At 43.3% G+C, this 20,383-nt stretch overlaps 1 protein-coding gene across 4 annotated transcripts in view; it reads left to right on the top strand.

The window, feature by feature from the left end:
* LOC119455939 (protein UBASH3A homolog) overlaps positions 1-14,053 on the top strand; it is a 67,668-nt gene extending 53,615 nt beyond the window's left edge. For all 4 annotated transcript variants that reach the window (XM_049669443.1, XM_049669444.1, XM_037717488.2 and 1 more), the window contains 2 exons: positions 1,646-1,894; positions 3,378-14,053. In XM_049669443.1, coding sequence (XP_049525400.1) covers positions 1,646-1,894; positions 3,378-3,658 — 530 coding nt within the window. In that variant the 3' untranslated portion in view covers positions 3,659-14,053. The remainder of the gene's footprint in view (positions 1-1,645; positions 1,895-3,377) is intronic.
* Positions 14,054-20,383: the final 6,330 nt, after the last annotated feature.

Below are 20,383 nucleotides of genomic sequence, written 5' to 3'. Positions count from 1 at the left end.
CCTTAGTTCATTCAAGCTGTGGAATTTCCTTTCATGTGTATAATAACCCTCTAGGGGAAAAGAAAATGAAATGAGAGGATGTGGATTTAATAGGGAAGTTGAGCAGAACATAATCTTGGGTTTAGTTGGTTTGACACAGCTTCCAGACATTGTGAGAAAGCATGGAGGATAGCAATACAGGCCAACTACAGGGAATTCTGCCGTCTCTGTCGTGTGGTCGTCCTGCCTTCGCTGTTCACTTTCTGCTACATTTTGCAAGAATGTGCCCAGATGTGTGGTGCTAGGCATTGAAGAGTGGCCATCTCTCTTCTTTTCTTATGTGCCTTGAGGTGACTTCCAAAAATGAACTTGTCTAGTAACCTCAGAGTGTCTGCCAATCATGGCAATGCCACACTGATATAAGGAGTATTTTTCTTTTTAACACAGTTACATTAGACACAGGCAAACTTGTGCTCATTTGAATAGAAACACCCACTGTGGTTGCTTAGTGGTATTGGTGTTACGCTGCTAAGCACGAGGTAATGGGATCAAATCCTGGCCACAACTGCCGCCTGTCGATGGGGGCAAAATGAAAAAACGCCCGTGTACTGTGCTTGGGTGCACGTTAAAGAACCCCAGGTGGTCAAAATTAATCCGGAGTCCCCCCTCTACGGCGTACCTCATAATCAGATTGTGGTTTTGGCACTTAAAACCTCAGAGTTTAATCTTTTAATCTTGAGTAGAAACAATTCAGCAAGATGGGGTGAGAAGGGAAGATGAATGTGCTCTGTCATTCGTCTTCCACCTTTGTTTTCTATTTATGTACTCTTTCAGCTTGTAGTTCTTTGGTAACAACAAAAACTCCACTTTCCAACTTCTTTACTAGCCAACTATGCAGTCTTATTGGAGTTCTTTAACACATAAGCAGCTCAGGAGTGAGGCAACTCCCTCTATGGGTGGGCTCTCGTTTGCCTGAAAACTGGAACTGTGGGTACCATAGCTACCCCTTTACACAGCCTAGGGTGAACTCCTGTCATACACAGTGTGGCTCGTGTTCTCTGGACATAGGCTGTACACCTTTCTTAGAGGGAAAGTAAAGGTAAACGCTGAATCATTCTGATTGCCTGTAATGAACTGGCATTCCTATGTAGCTTCTCCAATCATGCTTGAGCAATCTCCAGTTCATGCACTACCAGACCCTGCCGCCTTCTCTGAGACAGAGACCTGCAAAGAGGGTGCCACATAGCCTTAAAAAGCACTGGCAGAGCATTGTGAAGAAGTTGCGCTAGCGAGTTCGTCAGGTTTTCTTTCACATTGAAATCTAACTTGGTTTTATTTATCATAAGTTGTCTGTATGACTTACTAAATATAAACAGGTCATGTCTCATGGAAGGTGCTTCAGTGTGTTCACAGTCATGGCACCAATTCTTTCCTAATTTCGCATCATTTTCTTGCTTACAAAGCCTCTGTTCTCTGTAAAAGTGGTGCTTTGGACATTTCAGAATACTAATCTATCACTTAAGCTTTATTTACAGTATTGGTGTTTAGTGCCCCTTTAAAGCCATGACCTCTGACAAATTTGTGTCTGCCTTGTAGCCACGTGATCAGCAGTGATCATTCAGAATGACTGCTGATGGCCTTTTCTTGTGTGCATGCGTGAATGCAGCGTTGCACTTTGAAGACATGCTCATCAACGTGGAGCCCGGGTTATTTGAGTGGCTCGCGTGGTACCCCGAGGGCACGCCAACATGGATGACACCTGCTGAGCTGAAAGAGCTAGGGTTCCACATCAACCTCGACTACAAGCCGCTCATCGAAACTGAGGAACTGAAACACAAGAAAGAGTCTGTTGACCAGTACTACATGCGGAGCTTCTATGTTGCTCAAAACGTCTTGAAGAGGACAGCACCGGAAGGTGAGAAGGCTGGTGCGCAAATAAGCGTGAAAGCAGTTCTGCAGGATAAGTTTGGAGGGCTGCAGGACAAAGCCTTCAAGATAGTTCACCATCATCATTATTTATTGTGCCCTTAAAGGTCCCTTTCAGTGTATCACATAAGGGGGGAAGTACAAAGAATAAGTGATACATTGAAACATGGTTACATAACATTTAAAACTACTAGATATTTCATAGGACACTTGAAAAAAACAAAAAAAAAAAACAAGGAGGAACATAATGTATAGAGAGAGAAACTGAGTATTAGTGTCAGAGATGATTTGTCCGCTTTAAGGGCAGCTAGGGCCGCTGGACTCCTGGATTAAGGGGACCACCCACTGCAGAGCGGAGGAGCTACCTACGCTCACGTGCTCTTTGGATTAAAGTTTATTCTCTCTCTCTTTCTCTCTCTCTCCGCATTTTCTAGAATTTTAAGGGTTCTTTTATTTTTTTCGTTGACCATTGCTTTTGGTAAATTATTCCATTCTTCAATTTCTGTTGGTAAAAATGATTAGTTAAAACCGTTGGTCAAGCCACGTAGATGCTGTACACTACGACTGTTGTACACTACAACATTTTCTCCAGTTGCTCTTCTTCTGCATCAGCTAAACCAGTCCTATGTCTGCATATTTCTTAATCCCACGCTATCTTCTGCCTCTGACTGCGTTTTTCTTCCCTGCCTGACGCCACTTTTTCCTGCTAATCCCAGCCATAATATCATCTGTGTCAGCTTAGTTAGTGCCTATGGGTGTTGCACGGCTGAGCTCGAGGTTGCAGGTGTCGCATTTCAGTGGGGCTGAAATGCAAACACACTCGTATACTTGGATTTAGGTGCACATTAAAGAACCCCAGGTGGTCAAAATGAATCCGTAGTTTTCCACTGCAGCGTGCCTCATAATCAGGCTGTGGTTTTGGCATGTAAAACTCTGGAATTTATTTTAATCTTTCTTTATGATTACATTACATTTATCATTTTCTGTTCTATTGCTTGTTGTGTGTTCCTTAGCTACTTTTCAAGGGTATCAATAAGCTTTTGCTCATAACTTGGGAGTGCCACCCAAACAAGTCCTGGCCTGACCCCCATGTATTCATGGAATTGCCATGCCTAAATGGTTATCTTTTGCGAGTGCACGCGCACACAAAATAAGACATTTGTGTTGTCCTTCGCATTGTGCTTGTGTCATGCTTTCACGCGTACCTTTTCATACATGACATCAACTTATGTGCATGCAAGAGGCTTTAGCTCTGAATATGTTTTCTGCGAAGTGAATTTCATCTGCTGTTTCATAGTTTTCTAAGTGCTGCCAGTTTTCGTAACTCATTTCTCATTAAAAAAATTTTTTTGCATGATTGTTGTCCAAAAGGAAACACAGAAAGTGTTAACAGTGGCTTACATAGTACGTAATTCGTTCATAAACTGATAAAGGCATGCAAACTTTTTTGTTCCAATGCCCTGCTGCTACAGGTGGAAATGTGCTGCTCGTTGGCCATGCAGCAACCCTGGAGACATGTACTCGCCAGTTAACAGGCCGTAAGCCTCGGTCAGCCACGGAGCTTGTACAGCTGGTGCACAAGATCCCATACTGTGGTCTCTGCGTGGCCCAGGAGGTCCCAAACTGTGGACCCCAGGCCACTGCAGAGGGCGCCGCTGGAGGCACCGGCTGGGCACTGGTGGCGCCTCCTATCCCTCCTTTGACCCACAGTGCCAACACTCGTTTCGATTGGCGCTGCATGCTTTCAACGTGATCGAGTGGTGTGGGCAATGCTGCTGGGTGGTGTCGGAGAAAGTGGCGGCCCCGAGGGGCACTTTCATTCACCAGGTACGAAGAGAAGGAGCAATATGGCTGTGCCGCCAAAGCGAAGTGTTCAGGGCTGGTTCGCGAGGCGAGATGCAAAGGCGACACGTCATTATGACGTGCCATTTACAAACCATCATTGCACTGATGCACTATTGTCCAAATCATCAAAAGGGGCTGATGTCAACGACCTAGTGTTTTCAAAACAGTAGTGCAGTTGACCAAAACTGATGTTGAATTGCATTGGTCAGTCTGTAGGAACAACCTCTTACGTCCAGATTTTGCAAAGTGGCATCTGCAAGAGGATATGTGCAAACAGTGTGAGAAAAAAAGTAGCAGACAAGGAAACACACAAACACAGCAGTGACTCCACCCCTGTCTGTCATTTCTAGCACTGTTAGTACTCCAACCATAATGTATTGCCCATAAGCCCAAGCTATTAATGCTGCCATGGGAAAACAAAGTGCTCCACGCCAGATCACAGCTGAGGTTGTCACAAGCACAGCTGAGGTTGTCACAAGCAAGAGTGGTGTATACTTTCCACCAGGCTTTTTAATTGATCCAATGCTGTTAATGCCTGGTAGCTTGATTTGCTTATCAAATGATTTGCTGCTAAAAGAAGCCTCAAGATAGCCCCAAGCCAATGCCTCCTTTACTGGATGCCCGCCACATCGCTCGCTTTCCCATTGAAGCGGCGGTTCCTTTAGTTCAGCATAAATTCCGTGAGGCAGCGCTCGTTGCCTTTTCAATTTCCGGCGGTGGCGGCAGCGGTGGCCGAAGACTTCCGTCGGCGCTTCGATAGCGCCTGCCGACTCCGAGACGGTAACAGATGCTATGGTAATCTCAGAGGCCGTAGCACGTGATCTAGGTTGCAGACGTGCACAACAAGTGACGCTCGTTGCCTTTTCGCGGAGACGAGAAAAGGGAGAGGGCACGGAACCGGGTTTACCAGACCACGCGGCAGGCATCTAATAAAGGAGGCATTGCCCAAGCACAGCCAGATATCATACAGCAAAGCACAATGTTGCGCAGTGATGCTTCACATACAGGGCCGAATATGGATAAACTAATCCTCTCAGCAGCCCAAAGCAGTGAAGTACACCACTGAAGCTCTGTCTGGATATGTGCACAGACAGCGAAACAAGAGAGAGCAATCTTCCGCGGAGCTGTATCGGTGACAACCTAAGAATTCAGCACGAGCTCCACCCACAAAACTCCAGTAAATCTGCCCTCCATGCCTCCACTCTTCGAAGCATGGTGCCCGCCAGCACTTGCCCCGAGTTTATCTCTGAAAGAGAGTCGCAGCAGCTGGAGTCTGCTCACAGCTTAAGGGCTATTGCTCTGCTAATGTAAATGCTAGGCTGATTGTAAAATAAAAGCTCATTGTTTCTAGCTAAAATATTACTTTTGTCTAAGTACTGATGTCAGGATCTCCCATAAAGCTTGACAAAATGTTCAGGTTTCATCCTAAAAGCAATGACACAAAGATTGATCTGTACAATGAAATCAGCCATCTTAAACACACAGGAAAATGAAAAGCACTTGATATGGAAATGAGCTAACGCAATTTGCTAGCACATCTATAGAAATTCTCTTCGAATTGGACAGCATACACATGCCACTGCATTTTCAGGTTGTCGCCAACTGTAGTTGACCAAAGACGATCATAACATAATGGGAACCTGCTCCAAGACGACCAGTCCATAGAGCCTTCTCTGCCATGGCTGAATCAGGAACTTGCTACAGACTGGCCAGTGAAATTCATAACTATAGCACCGCAGATGCACTCTGGCCATTGAAGGCCATTGTAGAACTTGAAGCACATTCATAAAAAAAAGCTAGGAGTGGAGCGACCACTGCCGGACAGAGTGAATCCACTGCACTGGGAACAAATAGATCATGATAATGTATTTGCAGCTGCATACAGCTGCAACTGGCCTTTAATTGCGTGCAGGTGCTGAAAAGTTCAACAGTGATAGCTAGGTCACTCAACATTGAGTCTGCACATGTGATATGGGTGTAAGATGGTTGAAAGTAAACTTATTTAGTTTTGGGCTTGGAGCACAGCCGTCTCCAAGCACCGGGCTCATAATATAATTATTTTCTCAACGTATGTGTATACAGCAAGCTCTTGTGCATGAGCTGAAATATCATTCATTGGGCACCTCAATGCTTGCTTCTGTCTTACCAAGATGGTAATGTATGAGTGCTCTCTTTAAAAATGGTCTCTACGCAGCTTTAGAAGAGTAACGACGTGACATTATTGACTTTTCATCTTTTGCTTTAAATAAAAATTTCAGACGTAGAAAAAATACAAATACCAATTTTAAAAAATATTTTTTCTACGAACCAGTTTCAATTTTGCGTCCCAGGAGGTGCTTATGTCATGATGCAAAAGGTGGTTGCATGAAAGTATTTACTCTTGCAAAGTGCGCCCTCGTGTAAGGCCCACACCATCACTTTGGAGTGTGAATAATTGAAAATAAACTTTCAATAAGCGGCGCACAGCTGCGATCTCGGAGGCCACACCCACATGTTGGTTAATTTCGGCAAGCCACTACTAGATCGCACTATTTACTGTTCTGCTGATGATGTAATCATCACCGTATCCCCTAGAATCGCGATCACGCGACACAGATCCAGTGTGCTTCAACGGTATCGCTCCATCACGCTTTCGGGCTCATAAAAGGGTATCGCTGCAAGAAGTGTATGCATAGATTTTGAATGCATGGCGTATGGTTTAATTCAAGACTGTCATCAAAAGTTGCAAGCTGGTGGGAATGTAAAACAAAAATGGACAGCATCGAGAACAATCACTTTTGGGAGAGCGCCTATGAGGCAAGCCGTCAAACTGCAGGAACGACTGAATAAAAGTAATCATAGCCGGCCGCTAATGGTTGCATTATTCTGCATAGCAGCCTGAGCACAATTTGAAGCTTGTTAGTAGCCATAAGTGTGCCTTGTGTAAGGCCCGTACCCTGTAAAGAATCTGGAAAATAGAAGTGTAGGCCTTACTTGAGTGAATACGATAGCACATCATAAAATCTTGGCGCTCGCCCCAACTTGTTCAATCATCTGCTGTGCTGCTCCAGTGGGCTACTCTATGAGCAGCAGCATAGCAGACTACCGAGCGAGTGCCAAAATATCACAATGTTCTGCTCCCACTTGATTACCTGTGCCATGATGTCATGAAACACATACACCTCCTGGGAAATGAAACCAAAACTGTTTCATAGATTAGTTTTATCATAAATTATTTTGTGTACTATGAAGGCTCTCAGAGCACACTTCTACTTGCTAGAAGAAATACTATTTCTTCTAGCGTTCAGCGATCTAGGATCTTTGAAAAAAAAAAGGAAGTCTAAAATGGTCATCTCTATACTCCTTTAATATTTTAAAAATGTTCAGGTGCTACAGTAGCCTCCCTATTTCGTTGAACTCCTGTTGTGTGGGCACAGTTGCTGCAATTGCCCGACAGCCAGAGAAAGCGCTGTATCTTTTGCCGTGACGTCACATTGGTGTACCAGGCAATGGTTTCGGCGCAAAATTCTAAAAATTTAACTTCGACCTTAACTTTCTCTTTAAGTAATCAACCTCTCACCGTGAAATTAATGAAAATAGAGCTCTGAAAGAATACTTCGTCCGTCTAAACTGATTCGCTGTTTCTCTTCAGTGCCTCTTTAATTACCTGCCGAAATTAGCGAATTTTTATATCAGCTATGCAGAGGTGCCCTGAAGATGATGGTGCCCATAGGCTATGACCAAAATGGTTTTTATACAGCACAGCGACAGGGAGTGGACAGCGTGTTGGCATGTCCTGCTAAGGTTGATTGGGTATTTCACATCACCAGCATCATCATCATCAGCCATCTTGAAAAGAAGCCTGTGGCATATCACATTTTCAATTGGCATCTCTCCTGTCTGTAACTGTAGCGAGAGAGTACAGTGGAACTCCAGTTATGGTCTTTTGCAAATAATTTGAAAATTTCATTTACCTTGGCACTAACCCATCATGCAAGAATGGTGACTTGAAATACTGCTGTCATGCTGAACAAATAAAAGTGGGCTGACGAGTAGCCTTATGTTACAGTGAGCTAGAGTAGGGGTAGTGTGCTCACTTTGCTGCGGCAGCAATGGAGAGCGCTGAGGCTGCTAGCATCAGCAGCGACTGTTTTGTTCACGGCGCGTCAGGTGTCGCATCAGTCTAAATCAACGTAGCTTTCATGGTAGCCTCGGTCGCTCGGTCTGTAGGTGTGCTTGTGCTGTGAACAGCCTGGACAGGCTTTAGTTTTTTCTTGTGCATGTAAGGGTTGACGCATTGATATGGTGTTCGAGATTGCTAGGTGTGGTTAAGTTCGTCCAAAGATGACGCAGACACCAGAATCACTGCTGCACTCCGGGCTGGGTGTACTTCGCACTTTGTTGGGTGCACTTTGCACCCAACTTTGGCAAAGTATGCTATAACGTTTTACGTTGTGGCAACGCTCCACTTTTATGCAAACGTCTGAACTGTAGAAACGAGTGAGGGCCAAACATTTAAAGTTGACCTGCTTTTGAAACTGCAGATGATCGTTTGAGTTGTGTACTATACATTGAATGGTCCATCTCCTTCACAACAGCACCGAAGCAAACCAAATTGGTTTTTCATCTCTACACTTGATGCATTTATATTAGGCCACCATGCAGAGTAACATACACGCAGCCATTTCTGACTTCAGGACATTAGTACCATAATTCACATATACCAAATGTGTGTTAATAGAGGTGAATTGACTTTGGTTTGAGCTTGAAATTCACAGCAGTGAATTCACAGCATTGAAAGGAAAAGAAGCAAACAGGTTGTGCAAGTTCAGCTTTATAGAAGCAAGGATTACAGTAAGAGGAAAAAAAAAAGCATAAGGGTTTATTCAATTCACAAGTTAACTGTTTACTGCACCACAACCATCACCTCAGAGGCAAAAACTTTCCCTTGCACTGCTGTAACCGAGGTTCTCAATAGCAGCGTACCTCTGTACCTGCTGGTGAAGCACTACGGCTGGCAGGGGTGCAGTGTCATGCAGTGTCATTAACAGCATACTTAAAAATTCTCTGGAAATAAGACTTGAACCTGCATGCCATTGCACCACAAAAGAAATCATACACGCCAGTGCCACTCTGCGATTACTGTGAGCAGACAACACGCCAGTGTTCGACTGAAACGCACGTGTGACACATTGACACCAGAAGCGCTCCAGCGCCGGTGCATACATGACGCGTGAATCTTAACAGACCAAAGCGCGCGGGTATTGGTTTAATACAGAAGTATTAAACCAATACCCGCATGCTTTGGTTATACGTGTTTTTAGAGCACAGCTCTTAGGCTCCCATTCCTGCGGCGGCTTACCGAGTGAACCAGCTCAGCGAAAGATGAAAGCGAACGCGGATCGCAGCGTAGGGATGAAAGACGCGAGGAGGAAAGCGAAGAAGAGGGTGCAGCAGAACCATGAGGTGGAAAGCGGAGGAAGGTATGGAAAAAGTGTGAAAAGAAAAGCGTAGCGCGATGACGATGGCTAGGAGATGGCGCCAGAGTAGTGCACGTCGTCTGGTAGCTTTGTCGGCGGCGGCTGCTGTGAATCACGCCCACGCGCCGACTTTCGCGATCTCCAGATTAGTGCTGCAGTCGCGCCACACTTCGCTCCATTTGCGATGTGCCGCACGAGACAGATTATTGGCGCCAGCCATTATATCGCTAAATAAAAACACGTATACAGCTGGGCTCAAATTTCGCATTAGGAAGCATCGTAATCATCAGTGACTTTTTTTGCTTATATCCTGACCCATGCAACAACAGACCTTTCGCACTTTGCAACGCTCTGAGCTCGCACGCCAACGCTGCTCCCTATGTTTACACACATCGCAGAAAAATTGATCTACGACTTCGATACAAAACCTAAAAAAAAATAGAGAAAGGGTTCCAAGTCTACAGTGTGTGTGCCACGCTGTTATGACGTCATTACCATGGTTCCACTGCTGTAGGGAGCCTGCGAAAACATGGCATTCTTGAAGGCTCCCTACATAGTACACTTTACCCTACATTGCAGTCGCAAGTGGCACCGCCATGCACCTTCATATCAATGTGACATCAGCGGCTTCACTTTCGTGGCGCCTCTGAGCACACTACCCCTATTCTAGCTCACTGTACCTCTGATAACTGCTAGTCTGAGCAAGATTGCGGTTTTTTTCATGCAAAGTTTTTTAATGGAGGGAGCTGAGAAATCTTTGTTGTTTTCATGTACCTTGCCTAACAGAAGTACTCAAAAATATTACGGGTGCAATTGTGCAATTCATGCACTTTTTTTTTTCGCAAAACATTTGTCGTTCCCATGCCAGTTCATTGCAAGGTGTGTGACACTGGACGAAATGGAGTAACTAGTGTTCTACTGTAGAGCAGTGTTGCCTCAACATTTGTTGCCATAACCTTGGCTATTAATGTGGATAACCTGGATTCCACTGTATTTCTCAATCCATGAAGTGTAGACATTTAGAAACAGCTGTTTTGGAGCAGTTAGAGGGTTGGAACTTTATCTATTATCTGCACTCTCGAACAAGTGGTCAGAAATATGCTGCTACAGCACTGGCTGCAATGGTTGCGCCTTCATATGTGTGACTGCATGCGACAAAGCCTCTAGATGCAGAGTCGCAAGATAGCAAGTGTCAATGACGTAAAGGTAGTTTTTGCTATTGTCAAGCCAGCTACTGCCCAAGCACTGACCTCCTTCAACGAAGTGTCAGTCATGCAATGAATTGCTGAAGTAATGAGCTTTACTGACAAACCCAGGGTTTCCTGTGCTCAATGATTTTTGCGCTGTTTTTCTGTAGATGTAGATGTTATGTGAAGATGTTGGTCCTGTTGCAGTGGTGTGAACAGCTATGAAAGTTGCACCGAATTCCACCACAGCTGTTGTGGGGAACAAGGCACCGTAACTGGAGTGATCATTTTCGGAGTCTCCACTTTCAGCAATTGCTCTACCTACGCTCGTTGTGAGAGCTCTGAGTCCAGACAAGCAGTACAGTGCTGTCCACTGTTGAAGGGAGTATGTGAGCATGTGGCTCAAACTTTTTGAGGCACATGAACTTTAGCTGCCAGCAGTAGCAGTGCCGGTGCACCGTGCCGGCAACCTGGTTTTAATTTTTGCTGCCTGCTTTTCTGCTGCAAGTCATCTGCAGTTAATCCATGTCTCCAAAACTTGCTACAGAAGGAACTTGGCTTGCGCCACACATACTTACGTGTTCATACAAGCTGTGGGCCGCATTTTACAAGCAACACCAATACAAAAGGGAACACCTAAATCAAATGTTGATTTGTACACAAGTACAAACTGTAGCATGAAGACTTGCTGATGCATGCGGTGTGGGCCCGATGTTCATCAGGAAATTTTCCTGCCTCTTTATTTCAATACAAAAAGCAAGGACATTTAGCAGTCTAAACCCACCACGGTGGCACAGTGGCTATGGTGTTCTGCTGCTGAGCACGAGGTCACGGGTTCTATTCCCGGCCGCGGCGGCCGCATTTTGAGGCTAAATGCAAAAATGTGCATGTTCTTATATTTACGTGCTTGTTAAAGAATCCCAGGAGGCCAAAATTAATCCAGAGTTCTCTGCTACGCCTCTTGTAGCCAGGGTATTGCTTTGGGATGTTAAACCAGATGAGTCAATCAGCGTTCTAAAATGCAAGTCAGGTGTTCCCTCTCTGTTCGTCCACCAGGTGCGTACATCACTGTTTTACTGCGAACAGTGAAAGCTGGGTGTATTCCATGCTTCTGAATCTGATGTTGCTGTGGGCCACTGAATTGTTTTGATGGGTACTCGGGTGTCAGAAGTTGGCTGCTTCGTTTGACTGCTAACAACCCACTTGAGGTGCTTATTGATATATGATGTAAAGGTGCATATCTGCCTGTTTTAAGAATAGAAATGATGCTGTTCACACATTGCTACATGTGGAAGCAGCTAAGATGTGCATTAACTTGGCAGCTGCTATATTTGTTGATGCATTATTGTGCATTTCTGGGCCAAAGTTAGCTTGCCTACTCCACGCTACCTTCGAGTGGCAACTGTAATAAGCACTGCAGATTGAGGCCGGACTCACAAGTGCTGTTATTTTAATGTACTGTACTTGCCCACAAGGCTGTAGCTGTACTAAATTTTCCGGTTTCTGCTTTAGATGTTCGTATCACTGAGACCGTGTTTATTGGAAATGTTGTGATGCAGACAGAAAGTTATGTAGTAGTTCAGTCAGTGTTAAAAACCTTGACGAAGGAGCTGCCCTCTATGCAAAAATTTTATTGTACGACTGTAGCCTTCCTCAAAAAATTGCTGCACTGAATTGACTTTTGACTTGCTTAGTCAGTTGGCACGTTGTTTTGCTAGAACACAGATATCATTGTGTAATTGCGCGAAACAGAACACACAAGAGAAGGGCACCGACATCAAAATCTGCACCAGCTTGCCCAAATTTCAGTTCTTCAGGACAGAGAAATTATTTTTGTGTGCAGTGCTAAGGCACAATTGTTGCCAGTGTCAAGCAGAGTCATGTGCAGCCCTAAGAAATTGCATAAAAATGAGAAACACACACCTTACTTGCAGAGAAGAAAATTACATGTTTTTTATGGTGAGTCACCTGTGCAACTTGCATGAACTTTTGCTCACCATCAAACTTAACATTATCCTTAAACTGCTCCGGTCATACTTGTAGCCATACTTTAAAGTTATACTACCGTGCTTTCTTTACTTCTGCACTTAGCATTTCAGTCTTCACACGTTGTGTTGAAGCAGCTGCCTAAATCCGCAAGTGAACTCTTAAGCTCCATGATTGGCCGCAGCAAAAGCTGTCATCTGCAGCTGGCAGGAGTGTTGCAGTGGGCTTGAGAACTTTCGGCTGAAGCCTGTGCTTTGACAGTGGAACAAGGGAGGGCGATTTACCATGGAGCTAATTGATAATAAACAAGTTCAAAACATGGGATTCGCTCTGAATCGACAAATAGGGAACAAATTCTTCGCCGCAGAGTGTTTCAAAACATGTGCCAGATCGGCAAGTGAAATTCACCTTTAATAGCATCACCGATCCAGCAGCATGCGACTTGCATTCAGCTAACACTGGTGATAGTTTCTCACAATTACGTGCCGCTGGATATTGTGCACCGGATGCGACAAGAGAATGACCGCTGCTTGCAAACCTTTGTATAATGAGACACACTGAGTGTTTGCATTATGTCACCCATTGATGTGACGAGTAACTTTTTGCAGAAACTTTCCATTTGTGATTGTTGATTTATATTACAGTGCATGTTTAGGCAACTGAACGGCTCTGCAGGCACTTGCAGTGTGCACGACTGTTTGAAAAACATATGGAGCCACGGTAACGATCTTGCCCGCACATAAGCGAAATGATGAAATCACAGCGTCAGCTTACACGTGTGCCATACTTTGTCTGAAACCATAACAAAGCTGTGCTGACATTTTCAGCTAGTTCATCAGGCTGTTATAGGCTTGAAATGGCTGAAATCATTTGGCTTAATTATCAGCACAAGAAGACATGTGGTCACATCCACCTAGTGAGAAGAAAGAAATCCCCTTCTGGTGGTGCTGTGAGCGAACATACAGGTGATTTCACGCCGACAAAATAATGAAAGGAGGCGCGAGTGGGCGGGCTTCATCAACTGGCATCTGGCAATGTGGCACATCAGCTTATACTTGGTTGTTGTGACAACCACGGTGATGGGGTGGCAGCATTGCTTTTCAACCTTTCTCAGCCACCAAATGACATCACCACACATTGAGCTCCAAAGTTGATCAAAGCATCTGCAACTTTTTCTGGCTGTGTCAAGGAAAGGGGGCTTCTAATCCTGAATGTTTCTTGCTTTGTGGTCACACCTTGTCATTTTCCTCCAATGCCCAAGTTCAGCTTAGAGCTGAGAACTCTGAGTGTTGTTTTCTTTGCAGTGTGCTTTTGTGACAAAACTGTGCCATCGTATGATAGTTTCCGTTCCTCTGTTTAGGGACCTCTTGCTATTCACGAGGGGTTTAGTGTTGTAGTCCCGTTATTTTCTTCAAGGAGAAGGTACCTTCAATGAATTACGAATTGCTGTTGCCTTTGTTTTCTCTGGCGTGTAGCCCATCGTTAATTTATTTTTGTGTAAATACACATCTTGTGCCGTGTGTGCCGAAGACCTTGTGTACAGATTGTAGAGGTGTACAATGAAAACTTGTTTTGGGCAGAGGGCAACTTATAAATCATGTATCTGAAATTATATGTGTGCAACTTTAAAAGCAAGACAGTTTACCATTAAATTATTTCTTGTTATCATGGCTTGCTTGTTTTAATTGTGCACTGGTCAGCTGCATTTAGTGGCGGACTTGTGTATAGTAAGGGGAGTCAAGGTTTGAAATAGGCTTGAAAGCCAGAATTCTTTCGCAACTACCTTCTGATTTCAATGTGTTAATATTAGTACAGTATGAAACTGTTCATTTCTGCAAACATGCAAATTGAACACTGTGAACATCTGTTGAACACTGTGGACATATATTGAACATCTTCTATGACTCTGGCTGCTGTAGCTCTGATCCGTGCCTGGCATTATCAGGGGCAGATGTAAGTGACAGTAAGTAGATCTCACGTTTAACATAAGTGAAGGTAAAAAAAAACTGCCATGAAGCCACACAATTCAGAACATGTGCAACTGCTCATTTAGGATGTCAACAGACTTCCGCAGCTATAGAAAATGTATTGTAGCACTTCCCTGCTGCAAAATTAGCATAATGGTAAATCAGCGCTAAGCTTAGTGCATAGAGGAAAAATAATGCCTGTCATTGGTCCTGAGGCAGTAAAGCATGATATTTGGACTATTTATTTGGTCATAGAAAAAGTGAAGGAAACATTAATTTTGGAGAACCCATCTTATGTTACACTCTCCCAAGAATTACCGATCCCTAAAACAAGACAAACTTGTTGAATTACAAAATAAATTATGCAGATCTGATGCACTGAAGGCATTTGCAGCTAGCTGTCCATCTAGCATTATTTGGCGTTCTAAAGTATGACCAGATAGTGCAACATGTCTGTTAGAGTAGAGTAAGCAATTTCTTGTGTGACGCGTGCGTGAGACGACAATAGCAAAGGGATGGCAAGAAGATGGCAACAAGGATTGCTTGACGACTGATTTATTGTACTTTGGCGATTAAAGATTGTGTTATCACCTGGGTCAATACCGAAGGCAGTGCAATGTCACATAGCATCTCAAAACTGCTAGCTGCCATGGGGGATGCAATTTGTTGCTATGCAGCATGATGCACGCGCCAGCCATTTTACAGCACTAGCTTCCACATGGGAACAAGTGCTGTAAAGTGATCACCCATGCGAAAGGCCCACTGCCGCAAGAAAGGAGGTGGAGCTCGACACCGCGCAACGTTCCTAGGCTCCAGTATGGGAGAAGGCAGGGAAGGAACACCTCTTGAAAATGCTACTAGAGGCAGATGGAGAACTGTCTCCACTGGTAATAACTCTTGTCTCCTGGTGGCATGGTAACAGGGCAGTTAATTTCTGTCTCCTCCAATAATGACCCAATTTAAAAACTTGTTCAGGTAAAATGCTCTTTAGATGGTGTTTTACAGCTTACAGGGTATAAACAAAATTTTGACTAGGGCCTGGTGAGGGGCCCTTTAACGTTATTTTTGTGTGAAGTAGTATTGTTAAATTTTCCAAAAACAATTGCATTGAGTGACATGCTCGCTAACTGCCGGTGAACATGAGGTAAAGGAAAATTTTAGAAAATAAAGACCCTGGCATTTCCTGGTATAAAAGAAAGACCTATTTGTCAACAAAAGGTCACCATACGCATTGTTATTGTCGTGCATTTTCTCAACAAAAGGGTCGCTGCTATATTGTTTTTGACAGGTGTTACCTCAAAGAGGCCCAATGAAACCGTTTATGAAAGGTGTGGAATGCCTTTGTGAAAGACGCCTCTAGAATCCGCTCAGAAAAAAAGGGGGGAAATGATTTTGGATAATATGCTAAGCACAAGCTAATTACGAACACAGGTTCCCTCAGAAATATTTTCTAACAAAGTACCTTAATGCCTCCCTTATAGGTTAATGTGAGGTATTGGCACAAAAGTGCTGCCACTGCAAGACTTCTGTGCCTTCACCATCATTCTTGCTGTGCTTCAAATGTTTGCAACCAAACCATTGTGGAACAAGCATCACATTACTCCATAATGAGCCTTAGTGTAGGCATGGCTTATAAAATAGGTACAGTATGACCCACTCCTAAAAACAATAAATCAAACATAATGGCACCACTTGTTCGACCTTATCAGAAAAGAGGGTCTCTTGTAGAAGCGTCAGGCAAACATCTGTACGTACAAGTATAGCATGCGTGCCTTCATATATTATAGCTACAGTCAGTAAGTTTGAAGTGGGTGTTCCCTTTAAGCATGGCTTGTACTGTACATTGCACCCTTCATCCCAGAGGCTACAGTGTTGGCAATGAGTTATCGTTATCAGCCACCAGATGCTGCCACCACCCATTTGTCATCAGCATCCTTGAACCTGCTGAAGCACAGCTTAGTTGTGTCTATAGAAAATTATCTAGTATCTATCATGGTAATCAAGTGCATCACGATAAACATAAGAAGTGATTGGAATTTTATCAAGTTGAAGAAAAGAGCAGCCGTCATTTTGAGCAAAATCGCGAACTCTTTGCTGCGCGTACGGCAGTGATATTTGGCTCAGCTCTTCACGAGAGCATTGTCTAGCCAGTAGACAGATTTTCCATATTCATAAGGTACTGCAGGGCCCTTTACTGCCACGGTGAATTCCGAGAAATTGATGAAAACCGAAAAATTTTTTTGACTGCACTTATTTTGCAATTTTTTCTAGAAAATATGATACCAGGAATGCCTGTGGCAATTAATTTTACTGCTCTTGAAAAATTTAGCAAGAAATGTATATTATTTATTTGTCCAAATTACAAAGTAGTGCAACCCTTGTCATGATGAGTTAGCTCAGCATCGGCAGTTAAGGGATTAAGATTAACCGAGTACCAATCCATAAAATTAACCATGTACAAAACGCTCATTCGCCCGAAACTAGAATATGCTGCCTCCGTCTGGGATCCAAGCCATGAAAACCTAATTCGGTCACTAGAAATGGTTCAAAATAACTCCACGCGTTTCATTCTTTCTAACTACAACAGAACAGCAAGCATATCAGCCATGAAATTAAGTCTTGACCTATCAACCCTTGCATCCCGCCGTAAGTTGTTTCGCTTGAGCCTTTTTCACTCCATATTTCATCATCCTCAGCTCCACCATGAGCTTATATCACCCCCTCAGTATGTTTCATCTCGCTTAGATCACGCACAAAAAGTTCGAATTCCTTTTTGCAGAACTGACGCTTTTTTTCAGTCATTCTTACCACGGACATCCGAAGAGTGGAATCACCTTCCTTCGGATGTAATCTCCATCAGAAATCACCACCTATTCAAGAACGCCCTAGCTAACATTGTATAATTAGAATTTTATGTGCTTGCTCATTCTTTGTTATGTATATATGTATATTCTTTCACATGTAACCCACTCCCCTCTCTAATGCCTTTGGCCCTGAGGGTATGTTAAATAAATAAATAAATAAATAAATAAACTGAGCATGTTAAGCTCAAACAGCACTGCTTGAAAGAAACGCACACCTTCTGGATTGCAACCTTTTGTGAAAAGAGTATAATGCAGCTTATGAGAAAGCTTAAGCTCAGTGTCAGCTCTGATCTCCCTGTTCAAATGCATGTGAAATGCAGAAACACTCTCATGAGACAACCACAGGACCAATCTGAATGAAATTTGGTGCATTTGAGAGAGAAAGTTAAATCATAGCAACTGTAGGAAGCAGAATTGTGATCTAGGATCTCATACAGTTTACAAAAATTGCCAGAAAATCAGTATAAAAATAAATGCACAAAGTTTATGAAATCAGTAACTCCACACCAAAAACAGATATATTGCAGTTTTGTAAACCCCATCTGTTAGAGCATCTAAATCGGACAAGTTTGATATAGGCTATGGGCAGCTCGCATGGAATTGTTACAATGCTTACGAGGGTATTGCAGAGGTCCTACTTGCATATTAGTGGAAATATCAGAATGGTGTATATACCAATTTTTCTTTTGCTGCCTTAGATGTGTCAAAAGGGGCATGTTACAGAATTGATATAATTTTTTTGTTGCTGAGTTACTAAGTTGTGAGCTTGAGACGAGTTTTTGCAACTGCACAGTTTTTTAGAATTTTGTTTAAATCTTCACGACCTTTATGAAAAATCCTGTTTCCTACAGCCACTAGATTTTAACATATTCCTTTAAGTGCAACAAATGTCATCAAGTTCAGTGCAGTGAATGGTGACCAAAACAATTTCTCCATTCCTATATGTTCAGATAAAAGACGGGAAAGCTCCCTCCTGAAGACAAGGGACTGGCTGCCGCCATCGGTGTTGGCATAATATTCCCAAGGGAGCCTCAAACAGCTGGATGTGTAGCACCGGGGCTTCTCCTCTTGTTTGTTAAAGGGATGCTATACAGAAGCACTAAATCACTCTACACTGATAAAGGATTCTTTCAGGACTCTATTTTGGTTAATTTTGCGTTAAGAGGTAATTGGGACAAAAATTTGAGATTTTGAATTTCGTATTGGAGCGCCAGCGTTGGTATGTCAGTGTGATGTCATGGATTTCAAAAGTATTTTCTCGCATTTGTGCCACTGTTGCACAGCAAAGTTCTCGAAACTTGCCAAGTTCACTTTATTCCTTTGCAATATAATGGAGTCTATGTTTACCAATAAAAAATTAACTAGGCCCAAGCAGACACCGCCGAAACCCATGACATCGTGGTAGGGTGGCTAGACCCTAATGGCGGCAAGCAGGTTCGGGAGATTCAAAGCGGCGGAGCCAGCTATTTTTCATTCTTGTGTCTTCCCTGGCTTACCATACCTTCCCTCGTGGTAAGAGAGGCTTCTTTGGTATTATGGAAGGGTAATTTACAAACGTAGCTTACTTTACATTTTTGTTTAAAGTCCCTTTAAGGATGTCAGACCAGTGGCAGAACCTGTAATTCGAGCTTCGTGCTTGCACAAGTCGCACTATGTGCTTGACCTGCTTCAAAATGGGAGCTTCTAGGGAGCCTCCCAAAAGTGGGAAAGTTGCTGGTTGTGGTGCATGACAGCACAAAGGGGAATAGTCTGAAAGGAGACAGTGGCCATACCTGAACATAGTAGGTGTTTCCTGCACCGAGGCAAGTTGCAGAATTTTTTTTTTTTTTTCATCTTGTGTGTCTGTGGCCGACTATCACTATAGCAGCCCAACAGTACCACGGTACCACATTTGACCAAGCCATGACCAGCTGATACAAAGCGAGACGACTGCTACTCTTGGAATCATGAGCCATTAGTTACATCAATGAAAGTAAGCACCCAAGCTATCATCTGTCAGTTTATCAGTTGCAGCAAGGACAGTCTTTCGGTTTTACAGAGAATAGTAGAAGAGTTCATTACTAAATTGTTGGGTATTCCATGCTTGTGCAACTAATGCTGACACATTTGTGATGGGCCCAGTTCAGTGCTTGTGTGATCATGGAGGGTAGGAATGTGACATAAAACTGGTACACGCCACCAATGAAATTATTTGGCAAATTTTAATACGAAGCATTCTTGTTGGAGTTAACTCAGTTTTTGTTGTGTATATAATATCTGGCCTCTTTTGCGAAGCAGCCTATACAGAAAACGGCGGTTTGGATAATAGTCTTGACGTGTGCAGGGACATGGACATAGTTGGGCAGGACATGACTTCTGTCCAAATTAAAAGCATTGTGCCATGACATCAATGCATCTCTTGAGAAGTTGCTTTGCATCAAAGGCTGGGCACCCTTGCTCTATATTTGAGGTCACACTTGTAATAGTGTGAGCGTCCGCTGAAGTGTGGTCCCACTCTGCTCAGGTAGCTCCATTTTGTGTTTGCTCCAACCTAGGTACCTGCAATTTTCTAGAAACACACATACCCACTGGCACTTGGTATGTGCACATACCAAATTTCTTTTGCATTTGCACAAGAAATTGAAATGCATAATCAAATAATTAACAAAAATTCACTAATGAAGTTTTTAACTAATTACCTGATGGCCATATTGCAATTTACAAATTGTAGTCGTGGGGTTTGCAACGCGAATGCACTTGGAACGAATTCTCGGGATGACACCAGTTTTGAGATATTAATTCCCGAACTTTGCAGAGAAATGCATTGGCGTTCCAGTTAGTTTATTAACAGAACGTCACTTTATGCATTCAAGCACAAAATTAACTGGAACACCAATGCATTTCTCCGCAAAGTTCGGGAATTAATATCTCGAAACTGGTGTCATCCTGAGAATTAATTCCAAGTGGATCCGCCTTGCGAACTCCACGGCCACAATTTGTAAATTTCAATATGGGCCATCAGGTAATTAGTTAAAAACTTAATTAGTGAATTTTTGTTAATTATTTGTTTATTCATTTCAATTTTTTGTGCAAGTAATGTCCGCCTCTTCGAGCAGACCAGCTCATTGGGCTATCTGCCCCAGGCAACCTTAAATAAATTTTGACAGTGTTCGCTGAAACACCCTGTATAT

This window comes from Dermacentor silvarum, chromosome 6 (assembly GCF_013339745.2).
Source record: "Dermacentor silvarum isolate Dsil-2018 chromosome 6, BIME_Dsil_1.4, whole genome shotgun sequence".
Lineage (NCBI taxonomy): Eukaryota > Metazoa > Arthropoda > Arachnida > Ixodida > Ixodidae > Dermacentor > Dermacentor silvarum.
Note: the sequence above shows the minus strand (reverse complement) of the source record. Positions and strands in the feature narration are given on the sequence as shown.